Source organism: Natrix helvetica, assembly GCF_964273705.1.
Source record: "Natrix helvetica genome assembly, chromosome: 10".
Lineage (NCBI taxonomy): Eukaryota > Metazoa > Chordata > Lepidosauria > Squamata > Natricidae > Natrix > Natrix helvetica.
In genome coordinates, this window is record NC_138561.1 from 13,449,621 (window position 1) to 13,468,443 (window position 18,823).

The 18,823-nt window shown below is 42.7% G+C and overlaps 1 protein-coding gene across 1 annotated transcript in view; it reads left to right on the forward strand.

The window, feature by feature from the left end:
• Window positions 1-15,840, forward strand: part of LOC309397129 (ran-binding protein 10-like) — a 39,652-nt gene extending 23,812 nt beyond the window's left edge. The window contains exons 5-13 of the mRNA XM_081962880.1: window positions 155-339; window positions 1,268-1,380; window positions 3,560-3,668; window positions 5,295-5,443; window positions 6,032-6,227; window positions 7,090-7,214; window positions 8,873-9,015; window positions 9,851-9,962; window positions 10,874-15,840. Of these exons, the coding sequence (XP_081819006.1) occupies window positions 155-339; window positions 1,268-1,380; window positions 3,560-3,668; window positions 5,295-5,443; window positions 6,032-6,227; window positions 7,090-7,214; window positions 8,873-9,015; window positions 9,851-9,962; window positions 10,874-11,004 (1,263 nt within the window). The 3' untranslated portion in view covers window positions 11,005-15,840. The remainder of the gene's footprint in view (window positions 1-154; window positions 340-1,267; window positions 1,381-3,559; window positions 3,669-5,294; window positions 5,444-6,031; window positions 6,228-7,089; window positions 7,215-8,872; window positions 9,016-9,850; window positions 9,963-10,873) is intronic.
• The last annotated feature ends 2,983 nt before the right edge of the window (window positions 15,841-18,823 follow it).

An 18,823-nucleotide genomic window follows, 5' to 3' on the forward strand; every position in this document is an offset into this window, starting at 1 on the left:
TGCAAAGCACCCATCGTGTCCGTCTGGCCAGGAAGCCCCCTTGTTCAGGCTTCCATTACGACCCTCTTCAAAAGGAGGGGGAGGGAAATGTATGTCTCTGCTTTCTTTCCTTAAAGAGCCCGGGTTTTTTAACTTGGGCTTCTTTTTTTGGCAGGCCAATCTATATCCCACTGTGGGGCTCCAGACACCCGGAGAGATTGTGGATGCCAACTTTGGCCAACAGCCATTTGTGTTCGACATTGAAGACTATATGAGAGAGTGGCGAGCAAAGATTCAGGGCACGATTAAAAGGTTTCCCATAGGTGACCGGCTAGGGGAATGGCAAGCCATGCTACAGAAGTGAGTGGCAGCCTGGATTGCCTTTACGTTAAATTCACAAGAACGTTCTGCTGTAAAATGATATCCCTCACTCACCATTCTTACTTTGCTGGTTTTCTGTGTCCTGAAAGAGCAGAGGGGGTCCTTGCCTTAGGACGGACAGGAGCTAGCTGCTTTCCTTGCACCTTGTTTGTAGCCGATGGGTAGCGCAGATATGCTGCTTGCTTTCATGCCTGGTTTGATCCTCGTTTGTTCCGTTAGGTTGAGAGATAAGTGTTGGAGAGAAGATGGGGATTTGCCAAAAGCCATGCTCTTTTATACAGCCAAATCGCAAAAAATAAATGAAGGGAAATCAGACTTCATACATATGTATGCCCTGAACGGAAGACATGCAGAGTTGGTTGTTTCTGCTACTCCTACTAGAATATCTAGATGAAAGCGGGACAAGTTCGGCAAATAGGTCAAATTTTATCCCTATATTTTTTTTTACAATAAAGAAAACACAGGTTTAATGAGCCAACTGCAGACGTGTTGAAAATTTAGACCGCATATTTCATTTCAAATTTCTAAAAAAAAAGCTTCCCATACATAGGCCTAGAAGTATTTCCAGGTCATTTCTACAGCAAGATACTGTTCTTTCTTCCCCTTGCTTTGTGATTCACAAGGAGGTTGAACAGATTCTTCACACTTAATATGTAAATATCAATTCTCTTAATTTTAATGAAGGTCAGATGGGCAGTGCCTTCAATTCCCTTCCAAGGAACCTTTTCTTGGCATACTTTGATCCTGGGAAACAAAAGCCAACCACAATTACAGTATGTGCACAACAAAGCCCATGTTAATGCTGCTGTCCTAGAGATGTTTCCCCTCCCCTCCTTGTACCCCACTTTTTGTGGAATTTGTACTGACACTGATGTTCTTTCTGTTGCCTGCTTTTTATATTTCCTAGCATGGTCTCTTCCTATCTGGTACATCATGGATATTGTGCTACAGCCACTGCCTTTGCCCGGGTGACAGAAAGTACAGTCCAGGAGGAACAGGGCTCCATAAAGAACAGACAAAGTAAGCTTGTTTGTAATACTGCTGTAGCTTTCCCTAAATCCTGAAATGTGCAGTTCTCCCCCAGTTGCATCATTACATTGATAATATACCTGTAATGAAGTTCTGTAGTCCAGAATGAATAGACAGAACTTTAGTGTCCTCCGTTGCTCCTTCTACTTCTTCTTTTTTATGGCTGGCATTTTCTGTTTTTCTGTGTGTCATCTTTCTTCCCTTCAGTTTGTCAAACGAAATCAAACTCTTTTATTGTTCTAGAAATGGCTAAATCAGGAGTGTCCAAACTTGGGAACTTTAAGACTTGTGGATTTCAACTCCTAGAAGTCCCCAGCCAGCTCCATGCTGGCTGGGGAATTCTGGGAGTTGAAGTCCACAAGTCTTAAAAGTTCCCAAGTTTGGATACCCCTGGGCTAAATCATTTTTGAAAGCTGATTTTCTTTCATGGTACTTTTTTGTTTCCTTCACAAACAAGTTGAATTTCTGCCTTTTTTTGTCTCAAGTCCTGCCTGTTGTGGAGTCGACTGATGTTGTTGTTCAGTTAAAAACTGATAATGTATCGAAAAAATGGTGGATTTCCAAGTTTGTCAAAATAGCTCGTAAGTGATTTGCTGCAAAAAGATATTATTTTCAGAGTTGAGGATTCTTGTTTATCTTCCCAAATGCATTTGAAATACTTAAAATATAAGTGCATGGAGCTATTTTCTTGTTTTCTGAAGACATGTTACTAGATCAGTGGTTCTCAACCTTCCCAATGCCGCGACCCTTTAATACAGTTCCTCATGTTGTGGTGACCCCCAACCATCAAATTGGTGTCTCAGTTCCTAAGACGATCGAAAATATGTGTTTTCCGATGGTCTTAGGCGACCCCTGTGAAAGGGTCGTTCGACCCCCAAAGGGGTCCCGACTCACAGGTTGAGAACCACTATACTAGATGGTCGTGTAAAATGTAGCTAAAACCAAAAAGAATCGTAGGGAGAAAAAATATTTGACCCAACGTCAATAATTGTGGAACCATTAAACTGGAGCGTATCCAAATAAACACTATTGCAAAATGGGATATGGCAGTTAATAGGCCGATATATTTGCTTAATAGTAATTAGCAAGTTACCTGCCAACATCTCCAAGCAAATTTAAGGGACTGCTTGTAGGAAGAACATCTGTTAAGTGGAAGACCAGGCAGACTTCAGCGAACAGTTGGATCTTTGCCTGATGCTCCCAGTACCTTATTAAGAAATGCTGTTGTAATGTTTTAAAACCCTTTGTCTACGGTTTTCATTGATATGAAACAGCAGTTCATTCTATTTTCCACGATGGAAAGGATTGAAGACTACCTTGATTGATTCCCTACTTACCGTTTCTTATAGCAAAGTTAATTTAATAACTGAAAGCATATGGAAAACCATACAGTTTCATTCCATACCAGTGTTTCTCAAACTTGGCGACTTTAAGTCCTGTGGACTTCAACTCCCAGAATTCCCCAGCCAGCTATGCTGGCTGGGGGATTCTGGGAGTTGAAGTCCACAGGGCTTAAAGTCGCCAAGTTTGAGAAACACTGTTCCATACAATAAGAGATGAGTGACGGTTGGCTGAGTTCCATGTGGAAGGGCAGCCAGGAGGGGGGTTGCTGCAGAAAAACAGTCTGCCATGAATTGTTGATGAAGTACAGGCAGAGGCAGTATTCTACCGGTTTGGACTAGATCGCCCGAACTGGTAGTGGAAATCATGGGCGGCTCTGCCCACCCACGCCTGGCTCTATGGCATTCAATTTAGGCCCTTATTTTCGCTGAATGCGCATGCGTGGAAGGATCTGCACATGCACAGAGGTGGCGCGCACAAGCGAAGCCTGCGCGCAGGCTCACATTTGCGAACTGGTAGAGAATATGGTATGTGTATATACGTACAATGACAATAAAGGAAAGGAAAGGAAGGTAAGTGTATACCACCCTTCACTACAGGTGTCCAAAGATTAACTAATAATGCCTTGAGGACATGAGAATTTGTCTCAATTAATTGTGTTCTTTTTTTTTTTTAAATGCAGCTGACACACATCCTTCTTTTATGTTCTCACAACGGGGGAAAATTGCATCTGAATAATTTGTCCGTTGGTAAACCCAGTTTTACTGCCTGTCTAATGTGAGATGATACCCAACATCCCGCATCCTAACACTTCTGCTCTCACCTCCAGGAATACAAAAGCTGGTTTTGGCAGGAAGAGTAGGTGAAGCCATTGAAGCCACACAGCAGCTCTACCCAGGGCTTCTAGAGCATAACCCTAACCTCTTATTCATGTTAAAGTGAGTACGGTGTAAATGCTTTTGTGCAAAGAACTGCGGTGTTTAGAAAGAAAGCAAAAATAGTGTGTCAGGGTACTGATGGTTTAAAGCTGACCAGCCAATGTAAGGCTGATGCAACTGTAAAGCTGATGAAATGTAAGGCTGATGCAATGAAGATGAATCAGCATTGGTATAGCCAGTTTAAGACTGTGAAGGGGTCCACACAAGTGTTTACTCCTTTAAGAGGTGTCTATATAAAGGAGGCCATGAGGGCGTATCTCTCTCTCTCTTCCTGCATCTTTCCTTCTGTCCGGTATCCTTTGCTAAGTTCTTCGTGTACTGTTAAGAAGGAGATTGACTGCCAGTTTGATTTAGTACAGGGGTGTCCAATCTTGGCAACTTTGTACTCCTAATATTTCCCAACCAGCATGGGGAGTTCTGGGAGTTCAAGCCCACAGGTCTTAAAAGTTGTCGAGGTTGGTCATCCTATGTCTGGTAGTTAAGGCACCAGACTAGAAAGCGGGAAGACATGAGTTTTAGTTGCTTCTTAGCCATGAAAGCCAGCTGGGTGACTTTGGGCCAGTCTCCCTCAACCCAACCCACCTCACGGAGTAGTTGAAGGGAAAATAAGAACAAGGTGTGTTGGATATGTCCGTTGCCTTGAGTTATTTGTAAATATAATAATATTTACAGGCTATACATAATAATATAGGGACGGGGTGGCTCAGTGGCTAAGACACTGAGCTTGTCTATCAGAAGGTCAGTGGTTCGAATCCCTAGCACCGTGTAATGGAGTGAGCTCCCGTTACTTTTCCCAGCTCCTGCCAATCTAGCAGTTCTAAAGCACGTAAAAATGCAAGTAGAAAAATAGGGACCACCTTTGGTGGGAAGGTAACAGCGCTCTGTGCGCCTTTGGCATTTGGTCATGCTGGCCACATGACCATGGAGACGTCTTTGGACAGTGCTGGCTCTTTGACTTAGAAACAGAGATGAACAGCGCCCCCCAGAGCCGGAAACGACTAGCACACATATGTGGGGGAATCTTTACCTTATACATAACAAATACATAAGATCATCTTTGAATGATGGGGGGACTGTCACAGAAAAACTGGAGGGGATGAATCTTCTAAGAAATACAGTTTGACCTGACCCAAATAATTGAAGCTGCTGCTGCTGTAAATAGCAACCCTTGATATCTTTCCAGATGGAAGGCAGCTTTAAGAGGAATCCCTTTTTAGGGAAAATGAATCGGGATGCTTTCTCAGACAGCTCAGAATAACTTCTCTTTTTTTTCTCGTTTTTTAAAACCAGGCAAGCGGAGACTATAAGCTGGTGTCAGTGGTTTCACTTACAGAATGTTTTCCTAAGCTCTGCAGGAAGTTTAGAAGGAAGGCCCTCAGATTAATAGTAATCTAGGTTGTTAGATATGCAGATCCGGCACCACTTTGATGGATGTATTGTGCATTTTTCTTCCAATTCTTTGGAGCTGCGAACCAAGAATGCTCTTTACTCTGCATGCTTCTCTGCATGCCAGGTCTGAGATGTAGTTAATGCAGAATATTAGTGTACTATTGTATTGATTTATTTTTTTCTGTATAGTCTCCCACTCACCTGCTTTCCCACCTCCTACCCCCTATGCATCCCTAGGTGCCGGCAGTTCGTGGAGATGGTGAATGGAACAGACAGCGAAGTGCGCTTTTTCAGTACCCGCAGCCCCAAATCACAAGACAGCTACCCTGATTCCCCCAATCTGAGTCCTCGACATGGCTCCAATAATTTGCACATCCACATCACTGGTAGGCCTTTGCTTCTCTCCTAGAAAAGTCCTCTCCTTGGCTTGGTGCTAATTTGGCACCTACTTTTCATTATCTTTCTAGAAGCTGCTGTTAGAACGTCTTCTGAATTCTGCCCAGTGCCTTCAGTAGTGTAGAACCCGCTGATACCCATTCCATAACTTAGTATATTTGTGGCACAATAAGCTTTTCAGACAAGAGGGAAAGCCGAGTAAGATTTCGGCAGCGACTTTGTCAAGTTTGATTATCTCTCTACTGATTTTAGATTCTTTCTCTGAAGTAGATTGTTACTTGCCCCAGCTCCTGCCCACTTAGCGGTTTGAAGGCATTCAAATGTGAGTAGATAAACAGCTACCACTTCAGTGGGAAGATAACAGTGTTCCGTGTGCCTTCGGCATTTAGTCATGCCGGCCACATGACGACCGAGACGTCTTCAGACAGCACTGGCTCTTTGGCTTTGAAACGGAGATGAGCACCCCCCCTAGAGTCAGGAATGACTATCACATATATGCAAGGGGAACCTTTACCTTTACACTTTTATTTTTTTTAAAGCACTGGGTCCCCCAACTTGACTTCTCTTTCTGTCCTCAGGAGCAGACAGCCCAAGCTGTAGCAATGGGGTGACCTCCATCAAAAGCAAACAGAGCCACAGTAAATATCCTGCACTGAGTTCGTCCTCCTCCTCCTCTTCCTCCTCCTCCCCTTCATCCGTGAACTACTCAGAGTCCAACTCAACAGATTCTACCAAATCCCAGCAACATAGCAGCACTAGCAACCAAGAAACCAGGTGAGACAGGTGCTTTCTAGGGCAGGGCCAGGTAATAATCAACTACAGGTAGTCCTTGGCTTATGACCACAATTGAGTCCCAACATTTCCATTGCTAAGCAAGACAGTTGAAAATGACTTGTGTCCCATCTTATGAACTTTCTTGCCACAGTTGTTAAGCGAATAATATGGTTCTTTAGTGAATCTGGCTTCCCCATTGACTTTGCTTGTTCTGGAGGTCACAGAAGATGCTCACGCCACCCTGGGACACTGCAACCGTCATAAATGTGAGACAGCGGCCAAGCATCCAAATTTTGATGCCATGATCATGGAGTTGCTGCAATGGTTGTTAAGCATGAAAAAAAGACAGCGTCAAATTTCTTCCATGCTGCATCCAAGGAAATTCTATGGGGATTCCAGAAAATCCCTGAGAGTCGAAATCAGCTTGAAAGAGATGTCATTTTTTTTTCCATTCCATGGATAAATTTTCAGCTCTTGGATAGATTTCACAATGCTGTATAACAACACAGGCACCAAAAATGACGGGCCAATGAGATTGTTAGTGTGCTTAGATCAGGCAAAATTAACTTGTTTAATTTGAAGGATGCATAAATGCCAATGCTTTGGGGGATGTCCAACCTTGACAACTTTTAAGACTTGTGGACTTCAATTTTCAGAATTCCCCAGCCAGCCATAATTGCTGGGGGATTCGGGGAGCTGAAGTCCACAGGTCTTAAAGTTGGACCTCTTGGTATAATATATCAATTGAATCTATCTGTATCTTCCCTGGATCTATCTGCTGATGTTGAGGACATGCCTTTTCCTCTTTTGGCATTTCTTTCTCTCCTCCCCTCTCTCATGATCTCCATCCTCTTCATTCAAGTGACAGTGAAATGGAAATGGAGGCAGAGCACTATCCCAACGGAATCCTGGAGAATTCAGCCACCCGAATAATGAATGGCACTTACAAGCACGAAGAAATTCTACAGACTGATGATTCCAGCATGGGTAGGTCTGGCGGACGTGGAAGTAGAAAAAATGCCCTTTTTGAGAAAACGGTCCCTTATCCAGGATGGATGAGGTTCCTTATGGAAAATGATTCTACATCAGAAGCTTTTTCCAGTCCATCCATTCATAGTCAGATATGTAGTTCTCGACTTACAACCACAATTGAATCCAAAATTTCTGTTGCTAAGCAAGGCAGTGGTTATACGAGGCCTTTTGCAACCTTTTTGCCCTGGTCATTAAGTTATTAAATCACTGTAATTAAGGGAATCGTGTAGTTGCTCAGTGAATCTGCTTCCCCCGTTGGCTTTGTCAGGGAATAAATTAAGCCCTGTAATTAACGAGGTATGAACCGTGGCATCTCCTCGAAGTATACTTCTTGAATAAGCAAAATAAAACCGAGATATATTCTAAAGTAAAACATTTTATTGTAAATAAATGAAAAACAAACTTACGAAGCTAAAGATTACATTTTTGGCAGAGTCCCGTGCCTGCCTTGGCAGACGGACAAAAAGGAAGCAGAGAAAGAAAGTATGTGATGTAATGACATGCGCAGTGAATCATTGCTGATAAGAGACAGTTCATTCTGCCGTATAACTCAGAATGTAGGCACAGCTGGCAAACCAAATCAACGCAGTGACAGGCTTTGCTTGCTGGAAGACGGCTGGGAAAGTCGCCAAAGGTGATCGCGTGATCCCAGGACCCTGCAGCTCTTGTAAATAAATTCTGGTTGCAGAAAGCCCGGATTTTGATCCTATGACCATGGAGATGTTACAACAGTCATCAGTGTGAGGATTGGTTGTAAAGTCATTTTTTTCCGTACTGTTCTAACTTCAAACCATCAATAAATGAATGGTTGCAAATCAAGGATTACCCATATCCTATTTTTATTCAACAATGTGTAGAATCCATCCTGGTTTAACACAATGGGTAGACCCAACGCTAGTTTTCCAAATTTGTTTCCCCTTTTTTCTTGTCATAGAATTTAACTTCTCAAATTTTAAGCAGGTGATATTCAGTATTCATGGATTAACTGGGATGCTGAAAAAGGGGTTAAAAGTCAGGGCCTCTTTAGAAGACTTCTATAACCAGTGACTTATATAGCTAATAATTTGGTGGGGGTGGGGGGGCTTCAGTAGGTCTGAAGAAGGCAGATGCTTTGATGCTGTGTGGCCCCCACAGCGGCCAGCGGAGCTGGCAGCAGAGACAGTGAGGAGGTTGGGGAGGAGCATGGGCCAGTCCTGGAAGCTAGGGAAAGCTCGGACAAGGGGTCTGCGTTGAAACAAAAGAGGAGTGAAAGGGGAGTGGGCATTTGCAGGAAACAATTTGTTCGGTCGTTAGATTCGTTTCAGGAGTGTGGAGATCTGTCTGTGAATCTCAGAGACTCTGTGCCCAGTCTTTCCTGGCACAGCACCTCATTTGGAAAATATTGACATGGCAGCTTTCCAAGATAGATAAGGTCTGTGGTCCTAAATATTCCTTTGAAAGACTGTTTACCAGGCCTTTGCTGAAAGTGAATGAGAGGAATTCACATTCCTTTAATAAAAGGGGTTTTGTTGGGACCAGGACTCTGCTTGGTGCTTTTGGGGGAAGCTTCGGTCAGAACAGATGCCACACAGGTTGCTCATCCATTCATCCGGTTTTCCTCTTCTCTCCAGAAGACGGCTGCCCTCAGAGGCAACTCTGCGGAGGGAACCACGCTGCCACCGAGCGGATGATCCAGTTTGGGCGGGAGCTCCAGATCCTCAGTGAGCAGTTATGCAGAGACTATGGCAAGAACACAACCCACAAAAAAATGTTACAGGTATACACGGCTTGACTGAATTCTTCCCTCGAACAGCTCCTTAATGGGTCCTCTCTTATTTCTCGGTGAACAATATTAAGGTTTTCTTGGCATGATTTGTTTAAAAAGATGAAACCAGGAAGACATTAAAAAACTTTATAGAGTTTTCTCTGAGTTTGATTGTTTTCTTGCAGACATTTCATTACCCAACTAGATAACAACATCAGCGCTAATCCTTTATGTTCCTCCATTAGTATGTTCAGCAAGAATTTATGGAGGAAATAAAATTGTCCCAAGTGATTCAGAGTTTAGGAAACCATCATAGTCCTTGGCAAAATCATTTAACACTCACCCTCCCCACTAACAAAATAGAATTGGCCTTTGACACACACCTTCCACCTCTGATGATCTGTATTATTTTCCATCTGTGAAAAAAAAATACTTTTCACTGGTCAGTAGAGGGAGCTATTGTATTATTATTCCATATTATTGAAAGGGAGAAAATTGCAGCTTATTTAGTTGAGTTACTGTGATCACAAATTATCCCCCTTCCCCAATTTAAATACAGCCTCCCCCTAAAGTATTAATAATATTTGAAATCGTACTCAACAGGCTTGGAAAAAAATAAACACTGGCCCTGGCCAGGTTACGAATAAAGGTCTCGGCATGCCCTTACTAGCTCTTTGTGGTTCTCTGCTGTATTCTTAGACAACCTCATGCCTTCAAGATAGGGTAGGGCACTGTATCAAAGCGATCTTGAAATCATGGGAGTTGTAGTCTGGAGGGCACCTGCAGAAGAGACACGGGGACAAAGTAGTTTTTACTGCTCTGCTGAGATCTCGCATTACTCTTTCAGGATGCATTCAGCTTGTTAGCCTACTCTGACCCTTGGAGCTGTCCAGTCGGTCAGCAGCTGGATCCAATCCAGAGGGAGCCTGTGTGTGCTGCACTCAATAGCGCTATTTTGGGTAAGGAGATGCCGGGAGCCACTTGTAACACCGCTTTGTGCACCTGTTGCTGTACTGCGATGGCTTAATGTGGCAGGAATTTTGCCGCATTTTTGCGGGTTTGGGCAAATTACCTATGCTGGAGAGGAAGCATGGGTGCGTGTATATAAGAAAGAGAAGGGGGGGGAAAGGGAGAGGAGAGGAGGGAAGGGGTGGGTTAAACTTGTTTATTGTTCATTCATGTCAGAAGCATCACAATTAATTTAAAGCATCACATTTAAGCATCATAATTTAAAAAATAAAAAAAATTGTAGCAATCACTGTCAAGCTGGTAGAAGTTGTAATATTCATTTGATTGAGAAAAATAACTCTGAGCGCCCAGCAGGGTCAGATTTTTTTTAGAAAGTAGAAGTGACTGAATCCTCATGTTTACTTTGGAAATGAATCACTTCCCCTGCCTCCTACTAGGCCAGGGGATGTCAAACTCACGACGACACATTGTCGTCACGTAACGTATCGCAACTCCTCCCCCCCTTCGCTAAACTGGGGGTGGGCGTGACCAGTGCATGACGCATCCGGCCTGCAGGCCGTGAGTTTTGACAACCACGCACTAGACAAAAATGAGTCGTCGTGCTAGAGAGCACCCTTGCAATCTAACAGTAGTGATGTCATCCTGTAATGTCCCTAATTTGACTGCTAGTAAATGGCAATTCCGTTTGGACTATTTTGGAAATGTGTCCATCCTTCTGCCAGCCACGTTGCAAGAACGGCTGCAAGAGGGTTCCCCTCTGGGGGTACCAACCCAAAACCTTTTCTGCCCAGTGTAGGAGTGCCAGGGAGCGGGCGAAGGAAGGGAGGGGAGGGGGGCAGAAAGACGTATCTTCTTTGAATGACTTGTCCCTTGTGCATCTCTGGTCTCTTTCTCTCCTCAGAGTCTCAGAACCTGCCAAAGCAGCCCCCCCTGCTGCTCGCCCTGGGCCAGGCCTCGGAGTGCTTGCGACTCATGGCTCGCGTGGGCCTGGGCTCCTGCTCCTTCGCCAGAGTGGACGACTATTTGCACTAGCCACTGAGTGAGGCAGAGTGACCCCTCCAGTTGCTGCCCTTTCACCTCTTCCTGCCTTGCGGTTCCTCACCTGCGCCTGCCCTCCACCCGCTGCCCAGCAGAAGGACACAGTGTTGACTCAGGCGGGAGGGGAGAAGGAGGAGGAGAGGACCCTTGACGCGCCTTCGTTGCTCGCCCTGAAAACTGCTCGCAGGCCCCCCCCTGCCCTCCCATCATGACCGCATCCTGCTCTGCCCCACAGCACTTGGCCTTCTCACTGGTCCTTCTGATGTAGCGCCTTCTGACTTTAGAATTTTACCCTTTATTTTATTATGTTATTTTATTTCTCTGACTGAGCCACCAGTATTTATACCCGGAGAGTTTGTGCTGAGCTGGTTTCTAATTCATTTAGAGATAAAAGTGTATCTGAGTTGGTGATGGCCTATTTTGCTTTTTTTTGTTTTGTTTTAACCTTTATTTTTATGTTCGGAGAAACCTAATCGGCACGCGTGTTACTTGGACAGTATTGTTCACTGTTGCTGGTCCTCATAAAAACCAAGAGGCTGAACATGCTTGTTGGAATGTTAGCCATGCTATTCAAACAAAATCATCTTTTTTCCTGTGCCTATGACACACAGCCCCGAGAAACCCTACAGATGCACCCTGGGAACTAATCAGGGGAAAGGCTGAGATTGGGAACGATAAGACGACCTGTTCCCAACCGTCCCTTGAATAGGATGTCCTGCGATCCTTGGAAAGACAACTGGTGTGACCAAAGTTGTGTCCGCATCCTCTGTGGAGAAGCAGGAACATCTCTTAACCACAGTCAGACATGAGGGCATCGCTGTGGGAATGCGTGGCTAAGCTGCCACTTCCTAAACTGCTGATTATTGGCCCTGCTGACTGGGTTGCTGGGAGCTTGTCAATCTCTGGAGGAAACCCAGGTTCCCTTCTCCTTCATCAAAGCAAGTGGTCCTAGGCCTTCTCCTCTGTCACATCTGGTCGCTTCCAGGCAACTCACCTCTAGCTCTTTTAAGACTTTGCCACAAAGAGGAAAGAGAAAGAAGGCTTGCCTGCTTCCTCATCCTGGTCCCCAAACAGCTGCCTGGAATGGAATCGAGGTGGAATGGAAAACGGGAGCTCTGCGTTGGTCCAACATTTTCTTTCTTTCTTTCTTTTTAATCTAGAGACTTCTTCCTAAGATCTTCCCTCATAAAGTGGATAGATGTCTCCATGTCAGTTGTGAACCAGGAAAAAATGAGTTGTCAAAATGACAAGAATCCCCCCACACACACACACAAACCAGGGTTTGAGTTTGTCAAGCCAGCTTTTTATTTCATTGTTTCATTGCCTCCATGCCTTTGATAATTCCACTGATAGGACAATAGGACAACAGCTTTGTTTTTCTCCTGCTTCCCCCCCCCCCATTGAAAAGAGGGTGTAAAGCAATATTCTTTTTTCAAAAGAAAATGCAGTTTTATTCCAAGGAATATATCTTTCTTTTTTAAAACAAAAAAAAAATGGGAATCATTTTCCAAACTTTCATATATATTGTAACAATCCTTACATGATAGTGCTAGAGTAACAGGTTGGAAACTCCAAGTCTAATTTAATCTACACAAGGGAAATTATATCAGCGTGTCTTTATAGTACAACAGAGGAATCCTGCTGTTCTTAAAAGCTTGTTATCATTTGAAACATAATTATTGGCTTGCTGCCTACTTCAACATTTTCCCTAGCTTTTAAAATGTTTTTAATTGGAAAGTTTTTTTTTAAAATCCGTAAGTTCAATAGACAAGGAATTTTAATTAAAACCGAGGACGTGCAGAAGATAACACGAAAGAGAGGTTTTTCTGATGTGATGAAGAAGATGCTTCCATTGAGGGCAAGGAATTTTAATTTATAGTAGCATAGAAAAGGCATTTTTTTTCTTGTAGCTGTAATGAACATAAAACCTATGCATTTATACACAAATGCAGCCTATTTGGAATGTTATGCAAGCATCACCAGGTCAATGGAACCTGGAGAAATAATAAGAAGGGGCAACTTCCGTTGATTTCTGCGGAGAGTCCTACGCGATGCCCAGCAGAGATTAACGTTTGCTTTCAGGTTTTTTAGGTAAGACGTCCCGAATTCAGAAGACTGTTCATTATTGTCTCCTTGGCAGATCAAGACTGAGTTTTAGTGCAAGATGCTGAAAGGAAAATGGGCACAACAAAGAATTGACTCTACGGAAAAAAATACAGTTCCAGACTCTGGTTCCATTTCCATTTGCATAATTTGGCTGGGTGCCAATTCGATGGAAACGAAATGTTTTCCGGTGTGCACTTTCGACAAGCAGAAACATCTATCCACCATTCCTTTTGCTTCGATGGTCATGAAAGCTGTATGTTTGCCGTGATTGGATTTTAGGTTGGCTGATTCCTTTTAAGGCTAGTTTAAAGATTATAATGCCAAGCCATAAAATTACGTTATCGCCGAATAATTGACAACACTGTCTTAAAAGCAGGACGACTCGTGGACCATCCAACTTTTTAAACTTCTTACATGGCAAATGTTTGTATCAGCAACACCGTGAGTTCTCTTTATCTGACTTGCTGCATTTGCTTTTAGACTTCATAGGAGTTTCCAGTGTTTGAATTCCCGTTTTAAATGTTCACCGTCTTAAGATGAGCTTCAGCAAACCAATCTCTTGCTTATTTTGGGGAGCAGATTTCTTTCCTGCTTTGTTTCCTCCAGTTTCCATCTCATCCCCTTTTTCAAAGTTGCTTCAGGAAGTTTTTTTTCTCTGTCCACTGCTCCCCCCCCCCCCTTCAAGCTGTGGCTTCTTGGCCATCCTTTGCTTAAAAGTCAATTGTTTTCATGGCAGTTTTTGAACTGTAAAATATTTTCTCAGGCAAGGAGCAAGTTTGCCATCTCTAGTTGGCGGCGTGGCAGTGGTGACAAATGTGTAAAAGAGCAAGCGGAACTTTTCCTTATCAACGACAATCTGCGTTTGATGACTCAACATTTTGATGCCCCGGTCCTGTAGATAGGGCAGGGGAAATTTGATTGAGGAAGCATTGCGCTTGCGCTTGTGCCTGATTTCAAAGGTTTATGAGTCTTGTGATCCAAGACAATCAGCACTGGTTATAATTGCTCTATAGAGACCACAGTATATATGGAAAAGGATGGTTTGAAATCCTGCGGAAAGTTTGAAGGGAAGAATATTGAAAATTGTGTTTGTGGTTTTCAAGGGCACAAAAATAGTACAGAACCTTTGAGTTTTCTATACTTAGATCAGCAAAAGGGACCGAGGGGAGCCTAGCCTGAAAGCCACAGTTTTACATTTAGTCTCAATTTTTGAGATGAGACCTGGCAGAGATTGTTAGGTTCTGCCAGGTGATAACGAGGTATCTATCACATACCTTAGGATATATTTCCTTTTAAAAAAATAGCTTTTATGAAAAGATTTGACGTAGATAGCAAATTCAAAGAAAAGAAATATTTTCTTTTTGATGCTGTCTGACTGATTTTGTCATCCTGTCCTAAACCTTTTTGCGAACAATCCATCTGATGCCAGGTTTTTATCAACCATTAATCAGAACAGCGAGCGACTAAGGCGTGCTACTCATTTTCTGATCATTTGCCATGTTGATCATACTTTAGACCACACATTGCTGGCCACGGTGCCTGTAAAATGGACATTGGGAAATCCAGAATGCAAGAGTGACACTTCCTTGATTAACCTCTACTGCAACTGTGGAATAATCTACAATTACGTTTTCCCAACTGTGAAGACAATGGCTAATTGTAATCCATTATCTCTGGAGGACATTAGAATGGAGGATTGTTGATTGTGAGGAATTTGAGCCCCCCCCCCCCCAAGTAGCTGTCCTTGTTTAAAGAACCGTCTCATTTTTTCTTCCATGTAGTTTTTGCAATCAGTTCCATAAGTTCTTGGCTGTAAATTTAGAACGTCGTAGTACCGGAATGTCACCTACCAATGATTCAAACTGGCTATCTTGATGTCAGTTATCACTTTTTCAACAAGGAGCAGCAGTCACGCCAACAAGAGTTGGTGCATCATTGACCCTCATTATGGTTCTCTGCATCCTGTAACTAAATAAAAGTGCCAAATCTCTTATCAAATTGATTCATTTAACCAGTGTTGTTTTGGGAACTTGTTTTGGGAATATTTGAGAAGTACAATAGGCGTAGAAGAAGGCTAAGGGTCACTACCAACAAGTATCTTCAAATCTTTGGACCTGAAGGGTGTTTTTTGTTTTAAATCTGGTCTGGAGCTTTTAAGATTTGAGTGCCATCTGCTCATCTTGAACTAGCAAGAAAGATTGCTGGCAGGCATATTGGATTACATTTTGGACCTGATACTGGGAGGAGGAAAAAGTTACAGAATTCTCCTTTCTTTTTCTCTTCTTCTTGCTTTTTACAAACTCGGGTACCAGCTCTCGCACGGCATCTCAAACCCTTTTCGTTTTTCAATGATTTTATTACGATACCAACTGTTTAAGGATTTCTTTTTCTTTTTTTAAAGTATCCTATCAAATAAACGGGCTGAGCAGAATGTGGGTTCTACCAGACTTCCATAATCTCATGTTTCATTTTCCTTTTATTGAGGACTTGACGGATCTCCTTCCAAGCTGCGCACATTTGGATCAGTTTCTGCTTAGTATTTGTGAGTTCAGTTAAAACCCAACTCTAGCATGAAAACCTTCCCAAAGGAGGACATTTTAACTGACAAAAAAAGGAAAAAAAGAAAGAAAGAGAAATTGTACTGGAAATATAGAAACCCACAGTCTGTTGTATTTTGACAGAATTATTTTTATTAAAATATGCATCTCTGTGCACTTGCCCGTGTCCTGTCCTCTACTCCATTCTGGTGCTTGTGTGTGTTGTCTATCGAGGAAAGAACTTTTACTCTGTACATAATTTATAATGTAATTTATAATTATAATTAAACTCACAATTGAGCCTGATATTCCCATGGCTAAACCAGAATTGAAAATCCTATTCCCAGCCAATGGTGCATGAGCCAGGTATGCCCTCACTGAGCTTGGTCAAAACTGTCTGGCCGCCTCTGTCCCAAATGTGTGCATTTTTTAGTTCATATATGTGTCCTCAGTTGTCATTTGTATCTGATTGTTGAGAAGTACAGTACACGTGTTTTGTAGTGAGATATTTTGCATTAATCTATCTGAAATAGGATGAAGGCAAGCTTTACCAGGCGAAACTGCCATCAGAATGTACATTTAAAGCATCTATTTTCATAGATTGTGAAATCTATTTTTTTATGAGAACCCAGTATGATGGAGAAATGACAGCTTGTGTGTGTTGTCTACTGAAGAAAGAACTTTTGTTCTAGAGGGGTATTCCTCGACTTATGACCACAATTGAGCCCAACATTTCCATTGTTAAGCTAGACAGTTGTTAAATGAATTGAAAGCCAGGAGTGCTATTGCCAGCCAGTGGCAATGTGAGTTTTTGTAATAGTCTTTGGATGACTTCTGGTGTCAGGTAAGAATTGAGGTAAATATTTGCATTAATCTTAAACCGATAGAATTGGTTGACATAAAGACTAAAATCAAGCATGACCCTACAATTAAAATTAGGATGTCTTCATTTTTGTTACTTGTAGCACAAGGCAAACATTGTTAGACCTCAGCACCCTATTTAGTTGGGAATCTTGTTCCACCACAAGCATTTTAATCATCCTGCTTTCTATTAATCCATGACAAGGAAGGGGAATATGCGTCTACCAACCAGACACTGTTTAACTACAACATCCCGCGTGACTCACCACAAGGCACGATAACCATAAACTCTAAAGGCCCAAGAGTGTGAGAACCATTGATTTCCCCCTTTCTGTCTATAATGTTGAATAATAGCTTGTTTGGAAGTTACAGCTTAAATGTACATGCCCTTCCCTATTCACCTCAGTTGTTCTTGGGGCAGTGTAGATGACAAAGATAACACCTCAAAGAACAGATGTAAAGCTTTCAGCAAAATTAGATGAGTGTAAAAAAAAAATATCAGGTAAGTTTTTAAATACTTAAGAATTGTTTCAAATATCTGTACAATTGAAGTTCAGTGATGAAAAGAATATAGACTTTGTGCCCTACATAGGACTGATTGCATTGCAAAAATCAAGCATTGCTCTGCCAACACACAGTACACAAAACAGTTTTTATGATCTTAATAATTTTATCGGTGCCTTATTTCTTTATTCCCCTTCTACAAATGTGCTAAGGACCAGGATTTTAAATTGCTTTGTATTCCTAATCTATAGATCAGTGGCTCCCTACATGGGACCCACGCCCCACAGGGGGGCAATTAGATTTTTCAGTGGGTGCAATTTGAACCTTGTTTAAGCCAAGCGAATGGCATTTTAAGCTTCCTCAGTGCGAGCAGAGTTCACTTTTTGAGTAAAGTAGGAATGGAATTATATGTCACAGTGGGGTGGGAGGGGCATCAGAGTTTTAGAGATGCTTAGGTGGGACATGGCCAAAAAAAAAAGGTTGGGAACCACTGCTATAGATGTTTACCTGATAATGGAAACAAGCATATTTAATAGTTTCTTATAATAGCATCTAGCCCTCAAGTCAGTTTAGTTGCTTTCCATGTTTTCCTTTGAGTATCTTGAAGACGCATACATTTCTCTGATTACATTTTTAAAATATTTTTTAATAGCACGTACCATGCAAAGCTTTTTGTGTGTAAGTAGACAATGAGTATGGAAACTAATTACTGAATGCATTGTGTGTAACTCAGAGGCAAACTCCCCTTAAATGGCTAATGTTCCCTTGGATTGTCTCCCTCTGTTGAGCCTTGATTGATTTCATATTTTGATTTTGGCACTGCTGAACTCCAGACCAACTCTGGATGGCTTATGATATACATACAATAAGATAAAGGTTCTCCTCGCACATATGTGCTAGTCGTTCCTGACTCTATGGGGCTGTGCTCATCTCTGTTTCAAAGCCAAAGAGCCAGCGCTGTCCGAAGACGTCTCCGTGGTCATGTGGCCGGCATGACTAAACGCCAAGGGCACATGGAACGCTGTTACCTTCCCACCAAAGGTGGTTCCTGTTTTTCTACTTGCATTGTTTTACATGCTTTCGAACGGCTAGGTTAGCAGAAGCTGGGACAAGTAACGGGAGCTCACTCCATTATGTGGTGCTAGGGATTCGAACAACCAAACTGCCGACCTTTCTGATTGACAAGCTCAGCATCTTGGATAGATATAATAATAAGATAGATACAAACACCATTAAGGGAAACTTAATCCTGAGGTCCAATCTTACTGACAAATTGTCTCAGAGCGTTCTTTCCAACTGCATCCGGTTTGTTTCCTTTGCCTGGGCATTTTTTAACCATTATAACACATATTTATGGAGATTCTCAGCCATCCAGGACATGGTTGTCCCAAAGGTGCTTTTTCGAGAGGCAACTGGACTTTGTGGTTTTTCTTTGAAGACGTTTCGCTTCTCGTCCAAGAAGCTTCTTCCGCTCGGATGAGAAGCTAAACGTCTTCAAAGAAAAACCACAAAGTCCAGTTGCCTCTTGAAAAAGCGCCTTTGGGATTGTAACACACGGTTTCAGACATGGCGAGGTGGTTCATAAAACCCCAAAGGGTTTGTTGAACAGTTTGAACTTGTTGGGCCTGAGGAAGCCAGCAGAGTCCTTATAACTGTGAGCTGGGGCCGCCACCTGCTTATTAGATTCGTGCCTCTTGATTGGTGAAAGTTTCCCAAGAGGCAGCATGCAGATGAGTTCCCAGTGGTGCTCATTCTTCGTTGAGCGAGGGGGTCGATCCTCTGCCTCCTAGAGGCATCGCTTCACT